General features: G+C 43.7%; 1 protein-coding gene across 1 annotated transcript in view; it reads left to right on the top strand.

The window, feature by feature from the left end:
- The window catches only part of TTC21B (tetratricopeptide repeat domain 21B), a 489,309-nt gene that overhangs the window by 402,665 nt on the left and 64,538 nt on the right, over positions 1-22,106 (top strand). Inside the window, exons 25-26 of the mRNA XM_069225262.1 lie at positions 3,022-3,217; positions 19,414-19,638. Of these exons, the coding sequence (XP_069081363.1) occupies positions 3,022-3,217; positions 19,414-19,638 (421 nt within the window). The remainder of the gene's footprint in view (positions 1-3,021; positions 3,218-19,413; positions 19,639-22,106) is intronic.

Raw genomic sequence — 22,106 nt, 5'->3', positions numbered from 1 at the left:
CCCTCTGAACTGCAGGCTTTACTGATTTGCCTCCCTACTGATTTAACTAACTATTAATGTCATCATTTACCTTCTTCATCATGACTTTCTTTTTTCATTTCTGAAAAGAACTCCAGTCCCCATCACAACTGCTTCTATAATTCGAATGTGATGATTTTGTGCCAGAATGACCGATATAATGTGTGTTTCATAGTGTAAAATTACATCGTGATTACAAGTAATCACACCATCTGTATTTTTACCTTGAGCCCTTGTCGCTGTGGTATCCAGCTGACTCAATGGATGGCATTTATGCCTAGTACTAGAGCAGTATTAATGCTAAACTGGAATTTGCGCTAGAAAACTTCACTTCATTTAACTTATTGACTGTTGAACTCTGACATTGCTCACAAGGGGGTACTCATAGAATTAATTTGCAGGGGAAGACAACTGTTTGAATGAGGATTCTTGGGTACTGAGTGTTCTAGTTGGATTGGAGTGGATTGTTTCTGCGTATTGTTAAAAAAAAAAAACATTCTGTTGTGGGAGGGATTGGACACATTGGGTCTCACATGCCCTAAGTCATTGCAAGTTTCACGCTGATTGACTAGGATCTTTGTAGCGGGTTAGGTGCTGAGTGAATGGGGTAACAAGTGACTCCAATTTGAAGTCCTGATAAAAGATGCATTCCAAAGAACTGAGCCTTGAAACGTTGACTGTCTCTATCTTGGAAATAGATTTGAGGTCATTATACACCATAGTTAATGCTGGAGAAGTGGAATAGAATAAATAATCCTGTGGTTACATAGTCACAGGATGCCTTATGTGGGATACTAACTTGCACTGTGTGTCGTTAATACTAGCTTAATTTATTGTGCTATTATTTGGTTAAGGTGCTATCTTTTTTGGAAAATGTGTATTAAATATTGAACACAATAAAGTAGTCTGTGCACTTTAAACAAAACATTTTAGATAATGACAAGAAGTGACTTAATTCTACCTACGTGTTACAGTTAGTCACTCAAATAAAATATTTATACACATCTGTTAGAACCCAAGAAAGGTGAAGAGAGCCCGAAAGAGCAACATAAGAATAATCAAACTAAATAAGCTTAAAAAGAGTCAGTTCCTTGATGCCAATTCCCTTGTCTCTCTCAGGGGGAATTTATCTCAGACTAACGACTCAGGAGATCACTCAGGCAATAAACCACCTCAACGCATGCAACTCTTTGGGCTCAGAATTGGGACCATCTAGCACTGGCTCCCTCTTACTTTGTATAGCAACATCTGAGCAGTCTAAGCCTGCACAAAGAAGTATTTTTTCCCCATCATAGTCTACCCTGAGCTTCAAAAGTATTGTAGTGCTGCTGTAACTAGCAACGTTGTCCCAGTTTTTTTTTTTGTCCAAAAGAGCTCTTGTATGTGACAGTCCCTGGTTTAAGGTCAGGAAACAAGAAAAGTTTAAATTTTGGCCCTTACCATACATTATCACTTGCCATCCGAACCAGAAGCACCTGATCCCTCATTTCAGCTGTTCTCAATACCACCATCACATTGACAGCTGTTTTTTTTTCTCGTACAGACGCTAACTCTCTTGTAGGAATCGGGTACATTCTTTAGACTAGTGGGAGTCCTTCTTCAGATTCCCTTCCACAGAATTTGAGCATTACCCCCTCTATTTTAGCCTGCAGAACTGGATAAGGTGTCTCTTGTGGAACTACACGGCTTAATTGTGCACCTCTTCTTTAATTTTTCAGGCTCTCCAATTTTGTGATAGTTTTTTTTTATGTTTTTCACTGCAGAAGTCCTAAACTTCACTTCCCATGTAGAGGCTTTTTCTATCACGTCTTGGAATTTAACCAGTAGCCACATTCAGATCTCTGCAGAAGACTTTGATTGTTCATCTCCTTTAATACGCTTGTTTAATGCCTCTATTTGTATATCAGTTGTTTTCATTGCATGCTTGACAGTTGAAGCCTATGCCTGGAGGGCTTAATGCACAACTTTCACTGACTCCATTATTGTTCATTTTCCTGTAGTCCAGGGCTCCTATATCTGTCTCTCGCCTTCATGCCACTGTTCTTCGTGGCCCTCTCATTGTGAGGAGGATTGGCACGTAAACAATTCTCACTCTTTGCCCTTGCTGCCTACAATAACCACTTTCTCTACCAACACATGTATCCCATTTCAGTGAAGTGTTGTGTTATGGGTGAGCTACTGCCCTTGTTCCAAAAGCAGTATGAGTGATCAGTGAATGGCCATGATGAAATGCTAATTTGGGCGTCAGGTACAGGCCAGTCCACAACTTTGACCCCAATCTCTGAGGGGTACCTTTGTCATATCTTCAGGGTCCCCTTCCGTTCTCCCAAAGCTTCGCCCCAAACACTGTGGATTCAGCTTCTGTGAATCCCATTCATTGCAGGAGAAACCTCTATGTTCACCTGCTCCCAGAGCCCACACTCTCTGAAGTACTTCTAACACTACAAACGCCCTCATTGAGAAGTTATGACCCTGCCACCTCCAGGCAACAGTTCACTACCAGGCAGCAGGTAAGGGAGGCAACGCAACATGAAACCACCTCGAGTAGGCCCCTTGAGGTCAAGTCTTTCATCCCCTGGTTGACAATCGGCTCTTCTATGCTTGACAATACCCTTGGATCCACATAGTGCTTGAGGTTATGGGCCTGTGACCGTGAGCTACAGTGCTAAGCATCCATCTTGGCTCTGAAGGCCCGCCTCCAGTGCTATATTTTTTGTTAATAAAAAGTATATTAATTGAGTCAACAAATGCGTTTGTAGATGTCGTGTTTTAAAATAATGTTCTTTAGAAGGTTCTGCGTAATGATTTCATTAAAAGATTCTGTTTCCTTTCTCCTGAGGTGACGCAGTGGCAATTAACTTGTGTTTCCTCAAGTATGTATAGCACAGTAATTGTGCCTGCTATTGCTTTACAATGGTGGTTTCCTAATAGTTTACCATTATGTTTATTATGTATTTGTTTCACTTGTAATATATATTTGTTCACTAAAATCATTTTTTATAGAAATTCAACAGAGAAACAAGAATCTGTGCAGTTAGCTGTCAGAACAGCTGAAAAATTGCTCAAAGAACTCAAACCTCAGACAATTCATGGACACATACAGCTTCGTATAATGGAAAATTATTGTCTGATGGCAACCAAACAGAAACCAAATGTGGAGAGAGCACTAAGTACCTTCACAGAAGTAGCAGCTGCAGAGGTTGGTATAATCTTTTTCAGTTGTTTTCTACCTCCACATGGACTCCTTTCTTTCTTGTTTTTTACATATACAACTTCCAATATTATGTAAAACAAAAGATAAGCAATGCAAACCCAGCAAGATATTGATCATAATAATACAAATGGCATGTTGCTATTTCCTTGCCTGGTTTGTGAAGGTAGATGCTTATATGAACATATTTTTGATTGATGCCTCTAACCGCAGATTCCTCACATAGTGAATATTCCCCAGGTGTCAAAATGGTCCAGACAATTCTGAATGGTACTCCTTTGTTCAGGTAAGATGGCTTTGTGTGGCTACACACCAAAGTTCCAATCCATGATGAGCAGAGCACGTATAAGCACCAGCCATCCATGCGGTCTTTTTTTTGTGTGTGTGTTTTTTTTTTTTTTTTTTTTAAATATTCCACAACAGTTTGCAAGGGAAAGTATCCCTGCTAAAAGAGGGTTCAAGCTGTGTAGAGACTGTCGCAAACAGATGTCTGAGATGAATTCCATGAGGTATGCTCATGGTGTCTGGGATCAGAGCACGATTCTAGGGCCTGGGACGACTGTGTTGAGATTAGTCTGAAGGCCATATAAGGCCATGACGCAAGGTTGTGTGTCACTCAACTTCTGAAAACTCGATACCGTGACCAGTCTGAGCCAGTTCACAAACCCAGCACCTTGAGAGGTTTGTACTCGTTCACAAGATGAGGAATCTGTAGCTAGGTATCCATCAGAAGAACAAGTTTACTTACTTTCAGTAACTATCTTCCTGGTGGATACAGCGCCCCTGCAAATGTATCATTTGCCCACACACCTCCCTGTTCTGTGAACTGGACTCCTTTTCTATCTAAAATCGTCTTAACACTGGTGGTGCCAATCTTCCCATAGACTCTACGTCTGAGGGCACAGACAATATAAGGAAGTAACCAACTTCCATGCGCATGGGTGGTGCTTAAATGCTGCTCCACTAGTTACTTTTGGAGCAGAACGACTTCCGCACAAAGTTGCTGATGCCTCGTACCAGCACGCAGCCATGCTTATTATAATTTTCCAAATCTGATCTGTTGCCTGGGGAATATTGACAAGGTGAGGAATCTGTGATTAGCGCATCCACCAGAAAGATTGTTACCGAAAGTAACTAACATGTTTTTTACTGCCATTTGATATATTACAAAATAAGAAATATAATATTTTTCAGCTTTTGTCAATCATTTTTCTTTCTTTACTCGCCATGCATATATACATAGTAAAATATGGCTGTTTTGCCTGCTGATTCGCCTTCTTGTTTCAAACACTGTGCACAAAATCAGTTCCTATCAATGTTTTGAGTGCTAACTACAGGTAGGAGGACATAGTCCCTGGATTGCAACATCAGTCTCTGTGGTATTTTACACTGCTGTATAGCTTCAGTCTCAGTACTCTGTTCATCCAGATGAAACGAGTTCTGCAGATTCAGTAGTCCTCCAAGCCTTTGTTCAATTTAGGACAATGCAGTGACTATTACATTACCTATCTAATTCAGTCTTTTAATCTGGGTATCTGTGTAGCCGATCAGCTCAACTGCAGTTTAGTTGTTATGTGTGGAGTACCTATTTGCAATCCTTTTCAGGTAATCCTGCAAATTAGAACATATCCATATGAGGTGACAGAATGGTGCTAGACCCCGCTTCCTCTAAGTTTAGAAATGTATCACCCAAGTATAAGCCACTCACATCCAGACTAACTCCTTGTTTTATTTGAGTCTTGTCCATGTCACAACTCAACTTCTGGAGTTCTGTAGGTGCCCATAATGGTTCCTGTGGGACATGGGCTGTTTGGATCTAAAGCAGCCTATTTCACATCCTGTGCTGTGCACAGTTGTTCTTATTAAATGTGAGGCTTCCAAGTGTGTTTCCACCTTCGTTTGTCAATTGTCAAAAGTGATTTTACTAATTCTAGTCCCCCGTTCACTCAATGACTCCATCTGGTTATAAAGTCCAGCTGCCATAATTTTCTAAATCTGCATCTTGCAGCCCTCCCTGTACACACTGTTTTGCAAATATCTAGTTGTACCCTGTTTCTCTTGCCTACCCACATTAATATGGTCATTATTGTTTCAAATTCTTCAAACGTTCATGTGGGTAGGTATACGTGGTACCTGGCTTCTACTGAGCACATGCTATTATGCCACCATATGTGCAATATTCTCAAATTTCCAACTGCCAGTAGTTATGGTCTGGCTTGACAGCGTACTTGTCGCCAAATAGTTTAATCGTTTTGTGAGTCACCATGAGGGGGACTTTGGCCGTAGGAGTACATATTTTGGTTGGGCAGACTTTGTGTGCTTCTACAAAACAACTATTGGCAAAGCCAATAGGTCGTGCTCATGCAAGAGTTATTGGCTTTTCCAATGTGTTTTAACCATCTTGAACACCAGCGTGGCTGCTTGTCAGCATGGCTAAAGGTTAGTGGCATAGAGGTGAGTGGCGTGGAGTGTTGTGGAGTGACATAGAGTGTAGTGATTTAAAGTGCCAAGGCACAGAATGAAGTAAAATGGTGTGGAGTGGCAAAGAGGGTGGAGTGTCATAGATTGGAGTAGATTGTTGTAGAGTGGAGTGGCATAAAGTAGAGTGTTGTGGAGGGAGCAGAGGGACGTAGAATGGAGAAGCATAGAGTGAAGTGGCGTAGAGTGGTATAGCATCATAGAGTGTTGTAGAGGGAGTGTTGTAGAGGGTTGCAGAGTTGCAGACAATGGATTGGATGAGCACAGGATGGAGTGACGTAGAGTGGTGTAGGTTGTCATGGGGTGGCATAGAGCGTAGTGTTGTGGAAGGAATAGAGTGTTGTGGAGTGACGTAGATTGCAGTGGCACAGAGGGGAGAAAACTTGTGTGGAGTAGATTGTCGTGGAGTGGTGTAGAGTGGCATAGAGAGAGTGATGTAGAGTGTTGCAGTGTGACATAGAGTTGAGTAGCATTGAGAGAGTTTCATAGAGTAGTTAAGTGTCATAGAGTGGAGTGGGATAGAGTGTCCTGGTGTATAGTGGATTGGAGTGGCATGTCGCAGAATGTAGTGAAGTGACGTGTTGTAGAGTGGTGGAGTGTAGAGTGCCGGGGTGTACAGTGGTGGGGTCTGTCTTGGAGGGAGTGTTATGGAGTGGATAGACATAGTCTCTTACAGCGCAGTGGAAGGGACATACAGAGGTATAGAGTGGAGGGTCGTAGAGTGGTTTGGAGTGGAATTTCATTGAGTGGCATGGAGTAGAGAGCTGTAAAGTGGAGGGGCATAGAGTGGAGTGACATAGTGTAGAGTGTCCATGGTGTTGTAGCACACTGCCACTACAGAAAACATGTTTACAATTGAAATGAACATTACATTTGCACATACAAACAGATTTACTGATAAAACAATTCACTGCATAATGTGCGGAGATGGCATCACATAGTGTACTGGTTTTGGTCACATTCAAATATTTGTTTCCACCAAAGTTCAGAATTACAAAAAATGTTTAATTTGTGCCTTCTTAACTCTAATACATTCTTAAATAATTGCACTGTTCATTTACAGACATTTAAATGTTGTTCTGTACTAGAAAAAAGCCTTTCCCTTCACAACCCCATTAGTCAGCAGGATTATCACCTAAATCCTCTCACTTTGAAGTCAGTGGGGAAAAAAGTAAAGTCTAGGTTCCCTCGGGAGACAAAGCGTGACATGTGACCTCTGTCTTTGAATGCACAGCAAATGTGACAAGATGAGATCACAATTTAAAGCCCTATTTACAGAAACTAGCCCTCCTGGAAGAGTACAGTAAACAGGCTATGCTCCACAGGAGGGACAAAATATGCTGGACAGCCTTAAACAAATAAAGCCAGCAACGGTGAGTTACATACACAAAGCCAATGGTAAGCAATAGACTGAAATCATTCTGAGGGAAGTTTTCAGAATGTCTCCAAGAATTCCTTAGCGAATGAGACCGCTATGCTGAGAAATCGACCCAAAGAGTGATTGCCTTCCACACAGCTGTGATCATTTTGTTTATTTATCCAGCTGCCTTAGCCTGAATTTTCAGGGGCATACATATGACAGCATAATGCAATTAAAGTGTCTGAGATAACTAGATCATTTGTGATGTTTTCTCTGGCAACAGCACAGATGGGAGGAGAGCAGTCATTAACCTCTATGGATTTTTTGGTCTGACTTGACAATGCAACTGTCCCAACCTTTTAACTGACACCAATCTTATTCTACAGTTCTTTGTTTCCACATAAATACATATCCATTCCAATACTGCTCTACTGGCTTCATATTACCATACAACATTCCTCTAACGTCAGACCTATTAGCATTGCTGATGCTTGTTTTCGTATTGTATAGTGGTTCTGACATTCATGTAGTCAGACCATATAAATTAGGAAATCAGAAATGAAATTAGGAGCTAAATGCTTGAAAGCAGTGTAAGTTGCTTAGTGTAATTTATTGTTAGTCTTGTAGCTTATGTGCTTTTAAACTTCCATTTAAGCATTTATGTGCAAGCCCTTCCCCTGCATTTTTAAAAATATATAATTGATGCTTATTAAATATCTGTGTTAGTTTAGGGGTTTGGGGATCCCTTACAATCCCATGGAATAAAAATACATGAGCAGCATTGATGAGAAGACACTGGTTTGGGGGGAGGGGGGTATAGGGGTGCTGGTGGAGGAACAGGAGGAAGCAACAAGAGGGAGGGGGGTGAGCTGAAGGTGGAACAGTGACGGGGAAAGAGGGAGAGTAAAACCTTTTACAGCTATTGCGTCAAAGAAGTTTCAATTCTATTAAGTACACAAAGGCAAGGAATATGCTTCTCTTTACTGCAAAAAAATGCAGCAGCCAATCATGTAACAGTAAAACACAACAAGAACTTAATTTCCCATTAACTGTCTCATGACATCATCACCCTTCCACCAATTAGGGCCTGGGAAGACCTGCTTTACACATTGTCTTTCCTCTTTCTGTGCCGGATTTCCAGACAGAACAGAACCATAACAATTGCATCAGTTAACGGTCTGGAAAAATTCCTGCAAACAGCCCTCATTGATCGACTCTCAGCATTGTGGAACATGCCATCCGCTAGTTTCCCGCAGCGTAACCTGCATCTTTCCAAAGGAAGTGGAATACATCAACAAAAACCACATTGAACATTCTGCCATTAACCCTGTTTACCACCCAAACGTGCAAATAAAATAGACATTCAATAATATCACTCAAATAATCCACTAAAAGAACAAGAGTTGGCAATTTCTGAATGCTTAGCATTGCATGTAAACATAGTAATCTCATCAAATAAACAAGAGTAAAACACATTACAATACATATAGGTGGTGATACTCCTCCCCTTCATGTCCTTAATAGAATTAAAAATTCTTTAACGCAATAGCTATAAAATGTTTATTCTCGGCCAGGACCGGAGGCTCCAGGTTATGCTTTTCAAAGCTGACCCAAAACAACAGAAGGAACCCCAGCAATCGTCTTATAATAGAAAATCTTAAAAAGTAGAATTTGAAGACTGATCGGCAGCCTCCTTAATGTCCTCCAAGCGAGGCCCCAGTGAAAACGACTTGGAGTCCATTGCATCCATCACTGAATGCGTGCCAAATAAAGAAGTGTCCAGACCTGCTTCTGACAACAACCACCTAACCCATCTGGCCATGTTAGCTGACCTCACAGGGCCAAATGGTTTCTGTAAAGTGATGTGCAACTGCACCCAGTGGATTGGCATAATTCTCTGGTGCAGTCCTCATAAACCTTTCAGCAGCTGCACAAAGCTTATGATTGTCCGGTAAAGCCAAGTAACTCATGAACTATGAATGTCTTAGTGCTATTCGAAATCCTAAAAGTCACCTCAGAAGGGTAAAAAACTCTACCTGTTTAATCCAGAGCACAAAACATCCGGGATTAAGCTTTTCCAACAACTGTTTCCTGGATAGATCTTCACCAGCTAGCCGTGACCTCAAGAATCTGAGAATTGTATCCACATCCTACAGGCCTGAATACTTCGTTTTTAGTAGCTGGGTCAAACGGATGCCCCTTAACAGCTTGTAATCCAGGGAATGTTCTCCCACCGGTGTGTCATCCACAGGGTGATGTCCATCCGAAATAGACAAGCGAAAATAATTGACCGACCTATAAGGCAATCCCTGAGCTGCTATTTGTGAGAGGAAATTAATGATCAGATGCAATTCTGCACCTGTGGGATCCACACCCTGTTTGTTGCACTGATGAACTTACCATTTCCATGCTTGCGAGTGCTGGGACCCCAAGATTGTTTGAGATAGAAGGAAGCTTGCTCCAAAAGACCTGGCATTTTCCAGCATCTCCCGAAACCCTGCAAGCCATCAAAGCCCTTGCCTGACAGCACTACAGGATGAGGAAATCCTAAAGGGTTGGTGAGAAGGCCCTGTAACGTTGGAATCCAAATCATATTCTAACATAACATTTCAAGCAACAAAGGGAACCACGGTCCCTTGAACCACCTCCGCCAGCTGGCGCCTCATCTGAGAAATGACCCTTGGAATCATGATGAAAGAGGAAAAGGCGTAATTAATGTTCCCCTGTCAGTTCTGAAGAAAATCATCCAACCTCAACGCTAGAGGATCTGGCCTCCAACTGAAGAAGATGGGGAATCAGGCGTTCAGGTGGGAGGCATAGAGATCAGTCACACATGGGCCCCATTGCTGATTGAGACATCAGAATACTCTGGGGTGCAATCTCCGGTCGCTCAAGTCTCTCAGGAAAGCAGGAATGCCAATCTGTTACCACATTTGTCCATCTGCAGGAGAATACAGCAATAATTCTTGTGGGGAGATAACATCTTGACTGCAAATGACCCCGCCCAAAGTTCTGGGCAGTTGTTGTGCAGTTCCAACTTTCAAGGGACCAACGGCTCCCTGTAGAAAAAGGGCCACATCTGGATCCCAGCGCCATCTGCTGGTATCTAATTCCATAATGACATCCGGAATGCTGCCAAAAATACCTCTGCCGTTTCAGGCCTCCATATGGTCCAACCACAAATCATCTCCATCCTGGCTTCCTCTGAAAGGGAGTTCTGTTCTGAGTGCGTTAAACCCCTCCACAGGTTGCGGATTTTTAGGCGTTGAAGGGCCCAATAATGGAGGGGACTGGGATGGTTCTCCTAAATGGGCAATGCTAATACACCCACAACCCTGGTAAGAGACCAGTGAAGAGAGAGGGATTGCCTCTGTTCTTTCTTGAGTGCCAAAATCTTTGGAGTAGGAAGTTTCAGATGGACTTTACTCATATCTGTATGAAAACCCAAAAGGTCCAGGGACTGAGTGGCGAACAGGCTTAGTTTCAGGACTTTGATGATGGACCCCAAGTATTGTAACAACTGAATTGTCCAGTTTAGATGAAGCAGGAAATTTGGTGAAACACCAAGGGGCCGAAGAAACCCCAAAAGGAAGGGTTACAAATTTCGTTCCACTCCCAATCCTATTGGAACAGAAGAATCCATCGTTTTTGTGGTGGCAAAATAGGCACCATCAGATGCACAACCTTCAAACTACCCAATCTTTCTCCTTCGGAAGGTCCCGCAACAGAGGATTGCCCTCCATTTTGAAATGGTGATAGTTGGTCCAAGCAATGTCTGAGATCCAGAACCATTCTACAACCACCCCCTTTCTTCTGCACAAGAAAAGTCATGCTGACAAAACCCCCTTGTGCAATCACCTCTGCTCAGAAGCTCTAGAATCTCCGCACTGATGAAGCTTGCTTTTTTTTATTTTTTATTTCTTTATTAGCATTTGAATGGAATGACATATCACATTACAGAAGTTTCATGGACACATTTTCCCATATTGGGTGTAAGTCAGCTGCATACAAAAGTAGTACAGCATCCGTAGGTTTTTACAAAAATGGTTCAAGGATAGGTCCAGTGTTTTTACAGATGTAAAAGTACCTTAAAATATCCATGGATAGGGAACATTATCATATACGTCTCCATTGCTTTTCAGTTATAGTATCACTTAAAAATATAGAAATAACAGCGTCCAACTAGAACATTTAATCCTAATATCCCTACCCTTCCTGTTGAGCTTCCAGATCTTACTTTTGTAATCATATGTAATGGTTTGTTCTTTATGCATCCTCTAGCACCTAGCCAGATGTCAGGTCAGAAAAGATATCATATATTAATACCAGTGAGAGTGTGATATGCCTCAGTTGTGGCCAACTATAGTCTTCCGTCTACCGGGGGGAACGTTCTGTGCCATCCCACCTGCCCCCATCTCCGGTAGAAGCCAAGACTGACAGTTTAGTTATTGCCTCTATAATTGCTCCCCAGGCCAGCAGGGCGTCATTTTGTCTCTGTGTTCTGCGCATATGAGCCTCCCCTGCCCTCGCCCACTCGAATAGACATTTGGTCCAGTTGTCAATCGTCCGGGGTTGGGGGCTAAACCAGTGTATAGCAAGATGTTGTTTTGCCACTTTAAGCCTCCCAGAAAGGGGCCACCAACGCGCATTACCAAAGCAAGAGTATGAAGTCTGCTTTGTCTGCGCTGCAGTGGGGGTCCCTATTCGGGTAATGGTGTGTAACAGTTTAGGGGGCAAATATACCCTGTGCACAATATTATATTGTATTTTTTTTAAATCGTACACCTTCCTGACCCCCGTATTTATTTTTAACCAGTCTTTTGGGGTGATGGGTTAGACACAGAGAGATTACCATGTCTCTTCCAATCGCATAGGCCCGGTCTGTCTATCTGCCCGTAGTGTTCTGTACGGATGTGTTATTAGTTGACTCCCACCCGCCATATTTATGAACGCCATCAGTGTTACTGGAGTTTCAGGTGCATCGGGGAACGTGGGCCATAACTGTCTAGCAGTAGCAGCTATTTTTGCACACTGGAGGAATTGTCCATGTCCCGGTTCAAATGTAGTGATTGCCTCCTGTATAATGATAAATCACTCCTCCAGATAGAAATCTGCTAGCATCAGACACCCTCCCTCCTGCCATCTATCAACTGTCACATGGATTGTAGTTTGAGCAAATGACTGCAGTATCGAGAGATCCAGATATCCAGAACAGTGATACATGGGACACGTCCAATAAACTTCGGACTGTCCTGGTCCATATTTTGCCCATTATACGTATCAAGTATTGGAAGGTATGCGTGCCCTCAAATAACACACTTTCCCAATTAGGCTCTTCACCAAGCCAGTGGACTGCGTGGTGCAGCTGCGCTGCCAGGGAGTGTAACTCTAGATCAGGGACTACCATTCCTCCTTTCCCCATTCTCTGTTCAATACATTGAGGTCTGTTTTACACCTTCTGCCAGCCCAGAGCAACTCCACCAGCAGAGAGTCCAGCTCCCGGAACACCCCCTATGGACAATGGGGCAGAATAACCATTTTGATTAATGCTATTTTCCCCATCAGGGACAGTATAAAAGTGTTCCATAACTTGATCGAGGGACACAGGTTAGCTTGTTCCCTGCCCATGTCATTCATCAGTTGTTCCGAATGTGCAATATATATGTCAAGGTATTTAACCTTGTCCATAGTTCACACAGATCCATAATGGGGAGCCGCTGGGCAGGTATGACCCTTAGGCAGTGACTCAGAGGGAATATCATGGATTTGGCACTGTAAATCCGCAGGCCCGAAAATTCCCAGAATTCCCGTTTAACATTAAGGAGCAACAGAACTGAGAGATCAGGTTGAGAGAGATAGATCAATGCGTCATCTGCGTATAACAAAACTATAAGTTTAGTCTAGCCTCCCTGCACACCCCATCCATGCAAGGCCGGCCATAACCGACATGCAAGGGACTTCATTGCAATGGTAAAAATCAGCAGAGAAAGGGGGCATCCCGGTCTTGTCCCCCTCTTTAATTCAGTAGTGTCCGACACGTAGCGATCTGTTCTGACCCGCACCGTCGAGGATCTATAAAGCAGTTGTATCCATCCTATAAATGTTTGCCCTAAACCCAATCTTGTACCTCCCCATACTCCCAGCACACGAAGTCAAAGGCCTGTTCTTTTTCCAGAAAGGTCAGAGCATATGGGTCTTCCTGTAGTCTGGCGCGCGCGGAGAACATGGGCAAGGTGGCGCAGATTACGTAGTGTATTTCTCTTTAGGATAAAACCTGACTGGTCTATATGAATAAAGTGTAGAAAGTACGGGAGAAGTCTGCGACAATACATGACTAAGGATTTTTTTTATCAACATTTAGCTATCTCCAAGGGGTCTCTACAATGCTTAGATATCGGAACAATCAGGGCTTCCTGCATAGAATCCGAAGTGATCCATTCTGTAGTGCCTCATTATAAACAGGTAGTAGTTTATCAGCAAGGCTATTCGAAAAAAGGTTGTAAAAATTTGTCCGGAAAGCCGTCATTACCCCGTTCCTTGGAAGTTTTCAGAGCTGTGATCGCATGAAGGATTTCCTGCCTCTCTAGCAGGACATTTAAGACCCCCTGGTCAGTGGATGTCAGGCACTGCAGTATCAGGTCCGACAAATAGGTGGGGAGTGGGGCACTTGAAGACTCACATGAGGCATCTGTATATACTTGTTGGAGGTGGTAAGCAAATGCTGTATTAGCCTGTTGGTAACCGTGTACGTTGCATTAGTATGTATAAAGAAAAAGTCCAGGTGGCTGTGTGTTGCTGCAGCTGGTGTGTGGCATGAATATGTGAGTGAGTGTGGGTGTTATACCCTCCAAGTATCCATAAGAGACAAGGTTGTGAGGGAGTGTTTAAGGGCTAATGTCATGTGGGGTTTAGTGTTGTGTCGGTGAGTGGGAGGGGCAACCGGTCCATCTGGCAATCCAGCACACAGGTAAAATATGAAGCCATTATGACCTCCACAGTGGGTGATATTAAGCAGTGGCTAGGACTTTCCCTATGAAGGTGCCATAATCCAAATTTGGCACATAGATATTATTTCAACAAATCTCATTTGTGTCTAGGGTGCCCTCAAGTATTCCGTACCGCCTCTCTGCATCCACAATGGTCCGAGTGTTTTAAAGGTTCCCACGTGCCACCCAGACGGGTGCCCCAAAGCATAACCAAAATAAGATGTATTGAGCCCCTCCATTTTTTTCTGAAAGATTTTATGTAGTCCCCCTATATGTGCATCTCCTGTAGGCATGCCATGGCTATCCCATAGCAACAGAGGTAAGCATGTAACTTATGTTGTTTCGCTGGGTCATTTAAGCCCCAGGCATTCCAAGTCAGTAGTTCATATTGGGTGCCCATTTAATAAGAAGGCAAGCATAAATTAGATGGCTAAAAAAAAAAACTGAGCACACCCTAGAACATGCAGTGTTTTGTAAAGGTTATGTCACCTGGAAGCTTTCTTGTCCCATTGGGAGAAAAAATATTAACAGTAATCATCTCCCTGAAACATATTATGATAATGTAGGTCATGAAATCATTGTCTCACCCATAGGTATTTCGCACTAAGCCGTCCCGGCACAACCAAAGGTCAAGAGGTAGCAGAATCTTTCCCACTTGCCCACCCTTCCCCTTAAACATCAATCATAATGCTAGCAAATATAACAATCAGTGTAACTTCTGTCCAGGGCTCTAGGACTGGTGCAGATCACAAGCCACTGCCAAAGGAGAGCTCAGGAGTCGACACCAGGCCAGCCCCCAGACTACACCCGCTCCAGAGTGCGTTTATTGCCCTATGTAAGAAGGTAGGTATGACAGCAATACCCCACATTCCCCTGCAAGGGTTAGGCAAGGTGAGTAGCAGTGTGATTGTCTCAGCCGGGCCCAGAAGCCTACCTCGTCAGATAGAAATAAGGAAGAAGCTGGTTATAACTACCAGTGTGGAGCCACGCAGACTATACACTTATGCTACCCGGTGTCTCCTATACCAGGCACAGGGGTGAAAATGAGTTCTGTGTGGTCAGGACTTCCGTCTCTGCCTGAAGCGCGCCATCTGAGCAGACCAGGATGCGGTGTACATTCGTAGTCCGCCTCTGCTGCATCAGGTTGGTGCAGGCTCCACATTGTCTGTTTGATCTTCACATACCTCGCCTTCTTTGCTCCTTCCATGTTGTCGATTTCCCATCTCGGCCCAGAGATTCAATGCAGTCTATGGCTTCCTGAGGTGTTCATAATAAAATATCTTGCCCTCAAATTGTATGCCTAGTTTGGCAGGAAAGAGGGGGCTGTATTGAATATTGTGTTCACGGAGCAATCTCTTGACCTCAAGGACATTTTTCTTTAGTTCCTGTACTTGCCTCGTGTAGTCAGGGAATATTTGTATAGGTTTGTCCTCGTATTGTGGAGGACTGTGTGCACCGACGTGCTGATGGATGCTTTTAGATTGAGGCACATTGGTGATCCAATCCTACGGAAAAAGGTCAGCAGAAGGGCCATCCTCCCTCTGAGGAAAGCCTAAAAAGTGTAGATTTCTATGGGCACGCCCCTCTGCATCTTCAAGACGATGTTCCAGTTGCACCGTGTTGGTTTTCGGGGTGTCGATCCTGGTCTGTGACATTGCGCTGTCACGTGGTAATCTTTTCTTCAGTAGTAGTGACCTGATCAGCCACCTTAGACAAATCTAGTAGGAGATGGTTAATATCCATGCCCATCGACTCCATCTTTGTTTCCAGAGCTATGCATGAATTCCGGATGGTAGCCAAGATTGCAGGGGTGCCTCTATTTGGGTCTCCTCAATTCTGTTACAACTGAGCATCCCACCCCACCTCCAGTCGGGGCAGACTGCGGACTGTGTACTGAACAATCTTATTGTTTGTCCCCCTTTCTGTGCCTTGCTTTCACCATTTTTAAACAACTGGAAGAGCAAAGATATGGGGGGAGCAGCCAAAATGTACTTGTTGCAGGGCCATCAGAGTCCTGTCCAGGGCGACTGAAAGTCTCTGCACAAAAGAACAGGGCAGGCAGATTCACGCACAAGTATCTCAGTTTTCAGACGTCCGTAGATAGGTTAAATCTGAGCCTTTTTTTAAAAAAAAAAATTTTTTAACAGAAGGTAATTTTAGAAAGGAGTGTTCAGTAGGGTCTCACCCTCATGAAGAGTCATAGGGGAGTTTTAGCCGTGCTCTCCCTTGCTGTGGAGTCTCAACTGGGGTGTGCTTCCCCATCTAGTAATATCAGTAGGAACCAGTAAATCTCAGGCTCGGGCGGAAGGTATTAAGTGCAGTATTAGGTATTATACCTGAGTGCACGGAGGTCGAAGTCGCATGGTCTCAATCATTACATTAAATGACCCTATGATCTGCTAGGGTCATTTAGTGCCATTGTCGTTGGGGCAGATATTGGAAATATCAGGGAAGAGTATGCGGCCCCCCCTCCTCTCACCTTCAGTCCTCCAGGGCAACCGGTAAAGCAGAGCACTCTAGGGCCACAGGGGCCCAACTCTATGGCATTTCCCAGCACCGCTGTAATCAACATTTGCAGTACAGCTATTAGCAGGCTGCCATCATAAAGGCAGGCAGCCTCGGCCAGTCTTCAGTGTTTCTCCCAATGATCTCCAGTGGGAGGAGGGTGAAAGGTGGGGAGAAGCAGGCAGGATAAGGCATTGAGGGCACACGCCACCAGCACAAGCAGGCCAACACAGAGACCAGCCCGCAAGATTCACACCACCAGTCGTGACTGCTCCACGGCACAGGCCACGTCCCGCTGCAGCCTTGTGGCTGAAGCTATCATGTCCTCAGAGTCGATGTTTGCAGTATTCATGCATCGGCCTAATGTTATGGCAGCCCTTTCACTTCCAGCGAGGAATCGGATGCATGCAGGCTGAGCAAAAGAGCCGGTAGGATATTGCAGTCTGGAACAGAAGTAGCTCTCAGGCGTGTCTTGCAAGCCATGTTGCTTGGGCACGCCCCGCAAAGCGTGCTTCTTGTTCTGAAAAATGTAGGGGAGGGAGAGTTGTATGCTGTGTGGGTGTTTCGGAGAACACCAGCTTGAACCCCTGCACTGTCTCCAATACCCAATGATCAGCTGTGTTCAGGGGCCAATTGGGAAGAAAGTGTTGCCTTCTGCTCCCCAAAATGACCATCGAAAGAGGAATAGTTAGTGTCTTAGTATGAAAAGTCTGTATTCCCAGCTGCTGCACCTCGATAGTTGGTTCTATGGAAACGGTCTCAACCCTGCTTGGATCTGGAAGAGTAGAAGTTGCATTGACCTTGAATATTAATCCATCCTCCCATGCCTCTTGGACAAGAACCTCTGCAGGAGGTCTGTGCATATTCCCGGCCTGACGCTCGGCCTCTATTTCTCCAAGCCCTGATAAAAAATACGTTGTGAAAGACCTTTTTAAGTGAAGACTGCACCTTGTCTAGTCTAGTGTTGAATAGTGCCTACAGAATTACCCAAATCGTTCACGTAATGATCTCCAAAGAGTTGTCCATTAGCCAACGGACTCGCTTGTGATGGCGCCAACTCTACCAGTTTGGGATCAATACGCATGAGGATGGAACAGCATTTCTCAGATGAGATTGCACAGTTGGCATTTCCCAACAAGCATTTAGCCCACTGGTTCCATCCATAAGGAGATCCGGGTCCAGAGCAGAGCCCATCTCTTTAGCTTGAACTGCCATCACCAGAATCTTGGTTAGAGGCCTGGATAAATCTGAGCCTTGTCATGCCATGTGCAGTCAATGCCCTTTTTAGGGTTCTTGGAAAACTATCTGGTCTATCTGAGGCTTATACACCTTGCTTGCCAGACGTGAGCGCCTCGTGCATGTGCGATCTGGTGCCCGGAATTAAGAGGACCGCACGATCTTGAAGTAAGCACTAGCATGTCCTCTTGCTCCTCGCTCTGTGCTGGCAAGTAAAACAAGACTGCAGTCTCCCATCAGGCAGCGTTACGGCTGCTACCTGTAAAGAAATAGATGGTCTCTGGCCATAGAGAGTGCAGATCGAGCTTTCTAATCACGCTTGCACGCCACAGAGCCGCTCAAGTGCTCTATTTGCATACACACTAGCAAAAGATAGTATATAAACAAAGCACAACAATATACAACACTTATCTGATGGCTGCTGGAGCAGCACAGTAAGAGGAAGGACAATGTGGACAGCAGGTCTTATAGGTTTTCCCAGGCCTTGAGAGTTGAAAGGGGGATGATGTCATGGGGCAGTTCATGGGAAATTATGTTTTAGTTGTGTTTTACTGTTACATGATTGGCTGCTATGTATTCTGGCCTAAAGTAAGAGAAACATACTCTAAAGCCTCCAGTCCTGTCATAGAATTGGGTGGGAGCAACTAGGGGTAAGGGTGGCTGGTCGAAATAAAGATCTTACTTAACGGTAGAAGAATGAGGGCTGAAAGAGAGCAAGAAGAGAAGGGGTGGGCGGGATGTTCTACACACAAGGAGACAGTAAATGGGGCGGGATAAGCAACAGAAGCCAACTGAAAGAGAGGCCACTAGTTGTAAAACGCTTTGGCCTGCAGGCATTCCATTTGAGGCAGAAGAACACTCCGATTAACCAAGCACATGAGATGCAATAAAATTCCTCTTCTGGGCTAGGCCTCGATGTTAAGTCGACATCAATCGCTCATAAGGAAGAAAGGAGTAGCCCCAAGTTTTCTTGCAGCTGAATTCATCATTCCTAGGATGAAATTGGTTAAATCTGGTGACGGTGCATCGCATTTTCGTTGGCAGCAGCCAGATTCTCGATTTCCCATCTATCTTCGCTATTTGTTTAAAAAAAAAAAAAAAAAAAAAAGCTCCCGCTGTTTTCAGACTCGGCCAAGGTGCACTCAATAAACAAACATGTAGCACAACCTATATTCCCTGGGCTGTATTTGTAACCTTAATCTTTAATCAAACGTTGATGCTGTTAAGAGTTAATAGTGAGTTGAGAACCCCTCTGCCTATCCAGCAGTGACACATCCCACAGACCTCAAGCCTACAAGCACCATCAATCGTTCTGTGAATTGTGGGGCTCTGCTAAAGACCATCTATGAAGCACATCTAGGAAGGGAGGAATTGAGCCCAGCATGCAATTGGTCTCGATACTCCGGCTTCTCTGGCTGATTAAATAAGTTAAAATAGGGACAAATGAAGTATTTTACAATTTTGAGTCAAATCTCGTTTTGCTGCTTTCAAAGAACAAAATCTGCAAACTTGACTTCGCTCTTTCTGGTTTGACGATGTATATCACAACATTTTACTCCAGGGTACAGATATTAAATCATTTTGTAATTGAATTGTATAGCACCTTTATCTCATTACAGAAGGATCATATACCAGCACTTCTCGGGATGGCAACTGCATACATGATCTTAAAACAAACTCCAAGAGCGAGAAATCAATTGAAGCGCATTTCCAAAATGAACTGGAATCCTATCGATGCAGATGAATTTGAGAAAAGTTGGTTGCTTCTTGCTGATATTTACATACAGTCCGCAAAGTACGATATGGCAGGCGAGTTGTTAAAACGTTGTCTTCGTCATAATAAGGTGAGAAATATTTCCCTCCACCAGTTAGTATACCTCCCTGTTATTAATGTTTCCTCACGTCACCTGTCTACTCTTGTAAGTAAATGTATTTATTTACTGTCCAGTTCCAGTGTTCATGTGTATCTTTTATCCAAGTAATTTTAACCAGGGTGTGTGAAATTGCGTAATTTGGATGGTAAATGTTTCTTTTCTTGCAGTCTGGTGCTGTAACAGAGCAGTTCTCTGAGTTTGGACTGAATGTAGATTGCGGCCCAGAAATCACACGTTTCCAAAACAACTATTTGGTGTCTATAGGGCTCAGGCCCCAAGGTCCTCTCCCGAGATAGAGACGGTATAGGCGTTAGTGCAGCAAACCACCATCTTGTGTCCGTGCATTGTATCGTTGAAAATGGCACCAAGCTCCGAGTTTCTGTGCATGCCACATGCAGTACATTCCCACGGCACCCAAGGCGAGGAAGTGAAATACCGGTTATGGAGGACGGAACAGAGGTTTAGTAGAGGTTTAGTAGAGTACAAGCAAAGGCGTTGTGAGGCATGCGCAATGTGTTCCCCTGGGAAACTATGCTCTATCTTAACTTCTGTATGTTTCTCGGTCTCAACCTTTAACATAATTCAACATTGTTTTGCATCATAGGTCTTAGCCAAAATGGGTCTTAAAATGTAAAGTTGTTCCAAATGGACCCCTAAAATATTTCCCTAAAATGACACTGGGTCTAGGTGGAAATGCTTAAGCCCCTTCCTTGGTGTATTGCATGAAGCAAGCTTTTACCGTCCACTTGTTTTCTTCAGTGACAATCGAAGCCTTTTCCAATTTGTCATTGCACCTGTTCAGCTGTATGCAATAGTTTGTATGAAAAGGACTCTGTTATGAGCTTACAACTCTTATAGTATTCCCTACGTTGGCTCAACGTCTAGCCAGTACCACGTCTATTTTACTTAGTGGGACAGTTCATGATCACAAGCTGTAGCGTCCAGAGGTTACTCAGACATAAACTGTATGTATTGTTAATATCGTAGCAAGACAAACCACAAATTGCTAAATGTTATGTGAGACGCATTGCTCCCACATCGTTGAGTTTAATAAAAGTTATAACCGCTGTTGTCTTCCATTGTCGGTGGTACCCCATTTTCATTGGACTACCATGCTATTAAAGTACTAAAGCAAACACATAAGAATGTGGTTTCACTTGCTAATTTCTGGCAGAAGTCATTTGTTTGGAAGTGCTGCCAGGTTTTCCACGTTTTACAGCTAAATCGTAGAACAACCAACACGCACATTTTTTTCTGAAAACAACCAAGCACTTGTTTATCAGAGGGCAGGCTTTTCTGTTCACCTATGGAACACTGTTACCATGACAAATTGGTAGTTGACCACTAACAGGGGCTTGCCCTGACCCACTACAGACATCATTAATATGGTATTTAAAATTAAAATATTATCTATATGTCAATGTAACTATAGTCGTAGTGAAAATGTAGGCCATATAGTGCATAATCACTCTCTGCTACCCACATGCTTCCAAAAGTTTACTTTTCGTTCTTAACGCTTTCACCCTATTTCTTCACCTTTCAGATTAAACTATAATTATCCCTGTTGCAGACCTCTAAAGTCACTCAGCTCGCTTGGTGCTGGACATACATTTCTTTCCCTTCCCGGGCCTCATGTCATCCTGCATCACACTTCAGCCATTCTGGATCAGAATAGGCATCTGGCAAGAAGATCTTCAACTGTACTGGAGGCAAGAATCTGCAGACTGGCAGGGTGAAGTTCTGGTGACAGAATGTAGTAGTGTGGAAAGACCTTAGTCTTCTATGCATCCAACAGGATTGATGTCCCTTCACCCAATCCAAAAAGTCACATTGATAACACATTTGTTATTGGAGGGTTTCAGAGATCATCTGGGCTTGCTCTGCGACAGGGGCCTATGGTTCGACTCTGATGTATATCAGTGTACTCTGCTCTAGCAGTCAAATACGCCCTTATGGTGTTCCAAATGCTGGTCATAGGCAGAGTCATTGTGGTGATGACCATCAACATGACAACTATGTTCCACAGTCTAGAGCAAAAGTGGACCCAATCCCTAACCCACTTGACAGAACCACAGGACATGTGGCTATCAAGAATCAGAAGGCAGGAAATATCAGCAGGGCATAGTTTGAGTTAGTGAGAACTGGAACAGCCCTTAGTAGATGAACTGTTCAGCTGCTTGTAGCACCCTACCTAACAGATATAAACAATATTTGCTCTTCCTTCACCTACAGTTTTCTAGAACCAGGATTACTGAGGGATGCATTCTTTGTGTAATATAAAAGGGGGTTTCTCTATACCTTCCATCCTGTCCATCTGCTGCACTTGTTGGTGCTCCGACTTCTGGAGCGTAGTTGCCACATTGTAGTGGTTGCCTGAAACAGGGCGAAACCTGGAAGCCTGAGCTGCTCCATGTCAGAGCTCTCTCACTTCCAGTTAC

The sequence above is a fragment of the Pleurodeles waltl genome, chromosome 3_1 (genome assembly GCF_031143425.1).
Source record: "Pleurodeles waltl isolate 20211129_DDA chromosome 3_1, aPleWal1.hap1.20221129, whole genome shotgun sequence".
NCBI classification, from domain to species: Eukaryota; Metazoa; Chordata; class Amphibia; order Caudata; family Salamandridae; genus Pleurodeles; species Pleurodeles waltl.
This window is presented reverse-complemented; position numbering and strand designations above follow the sequence as displayed.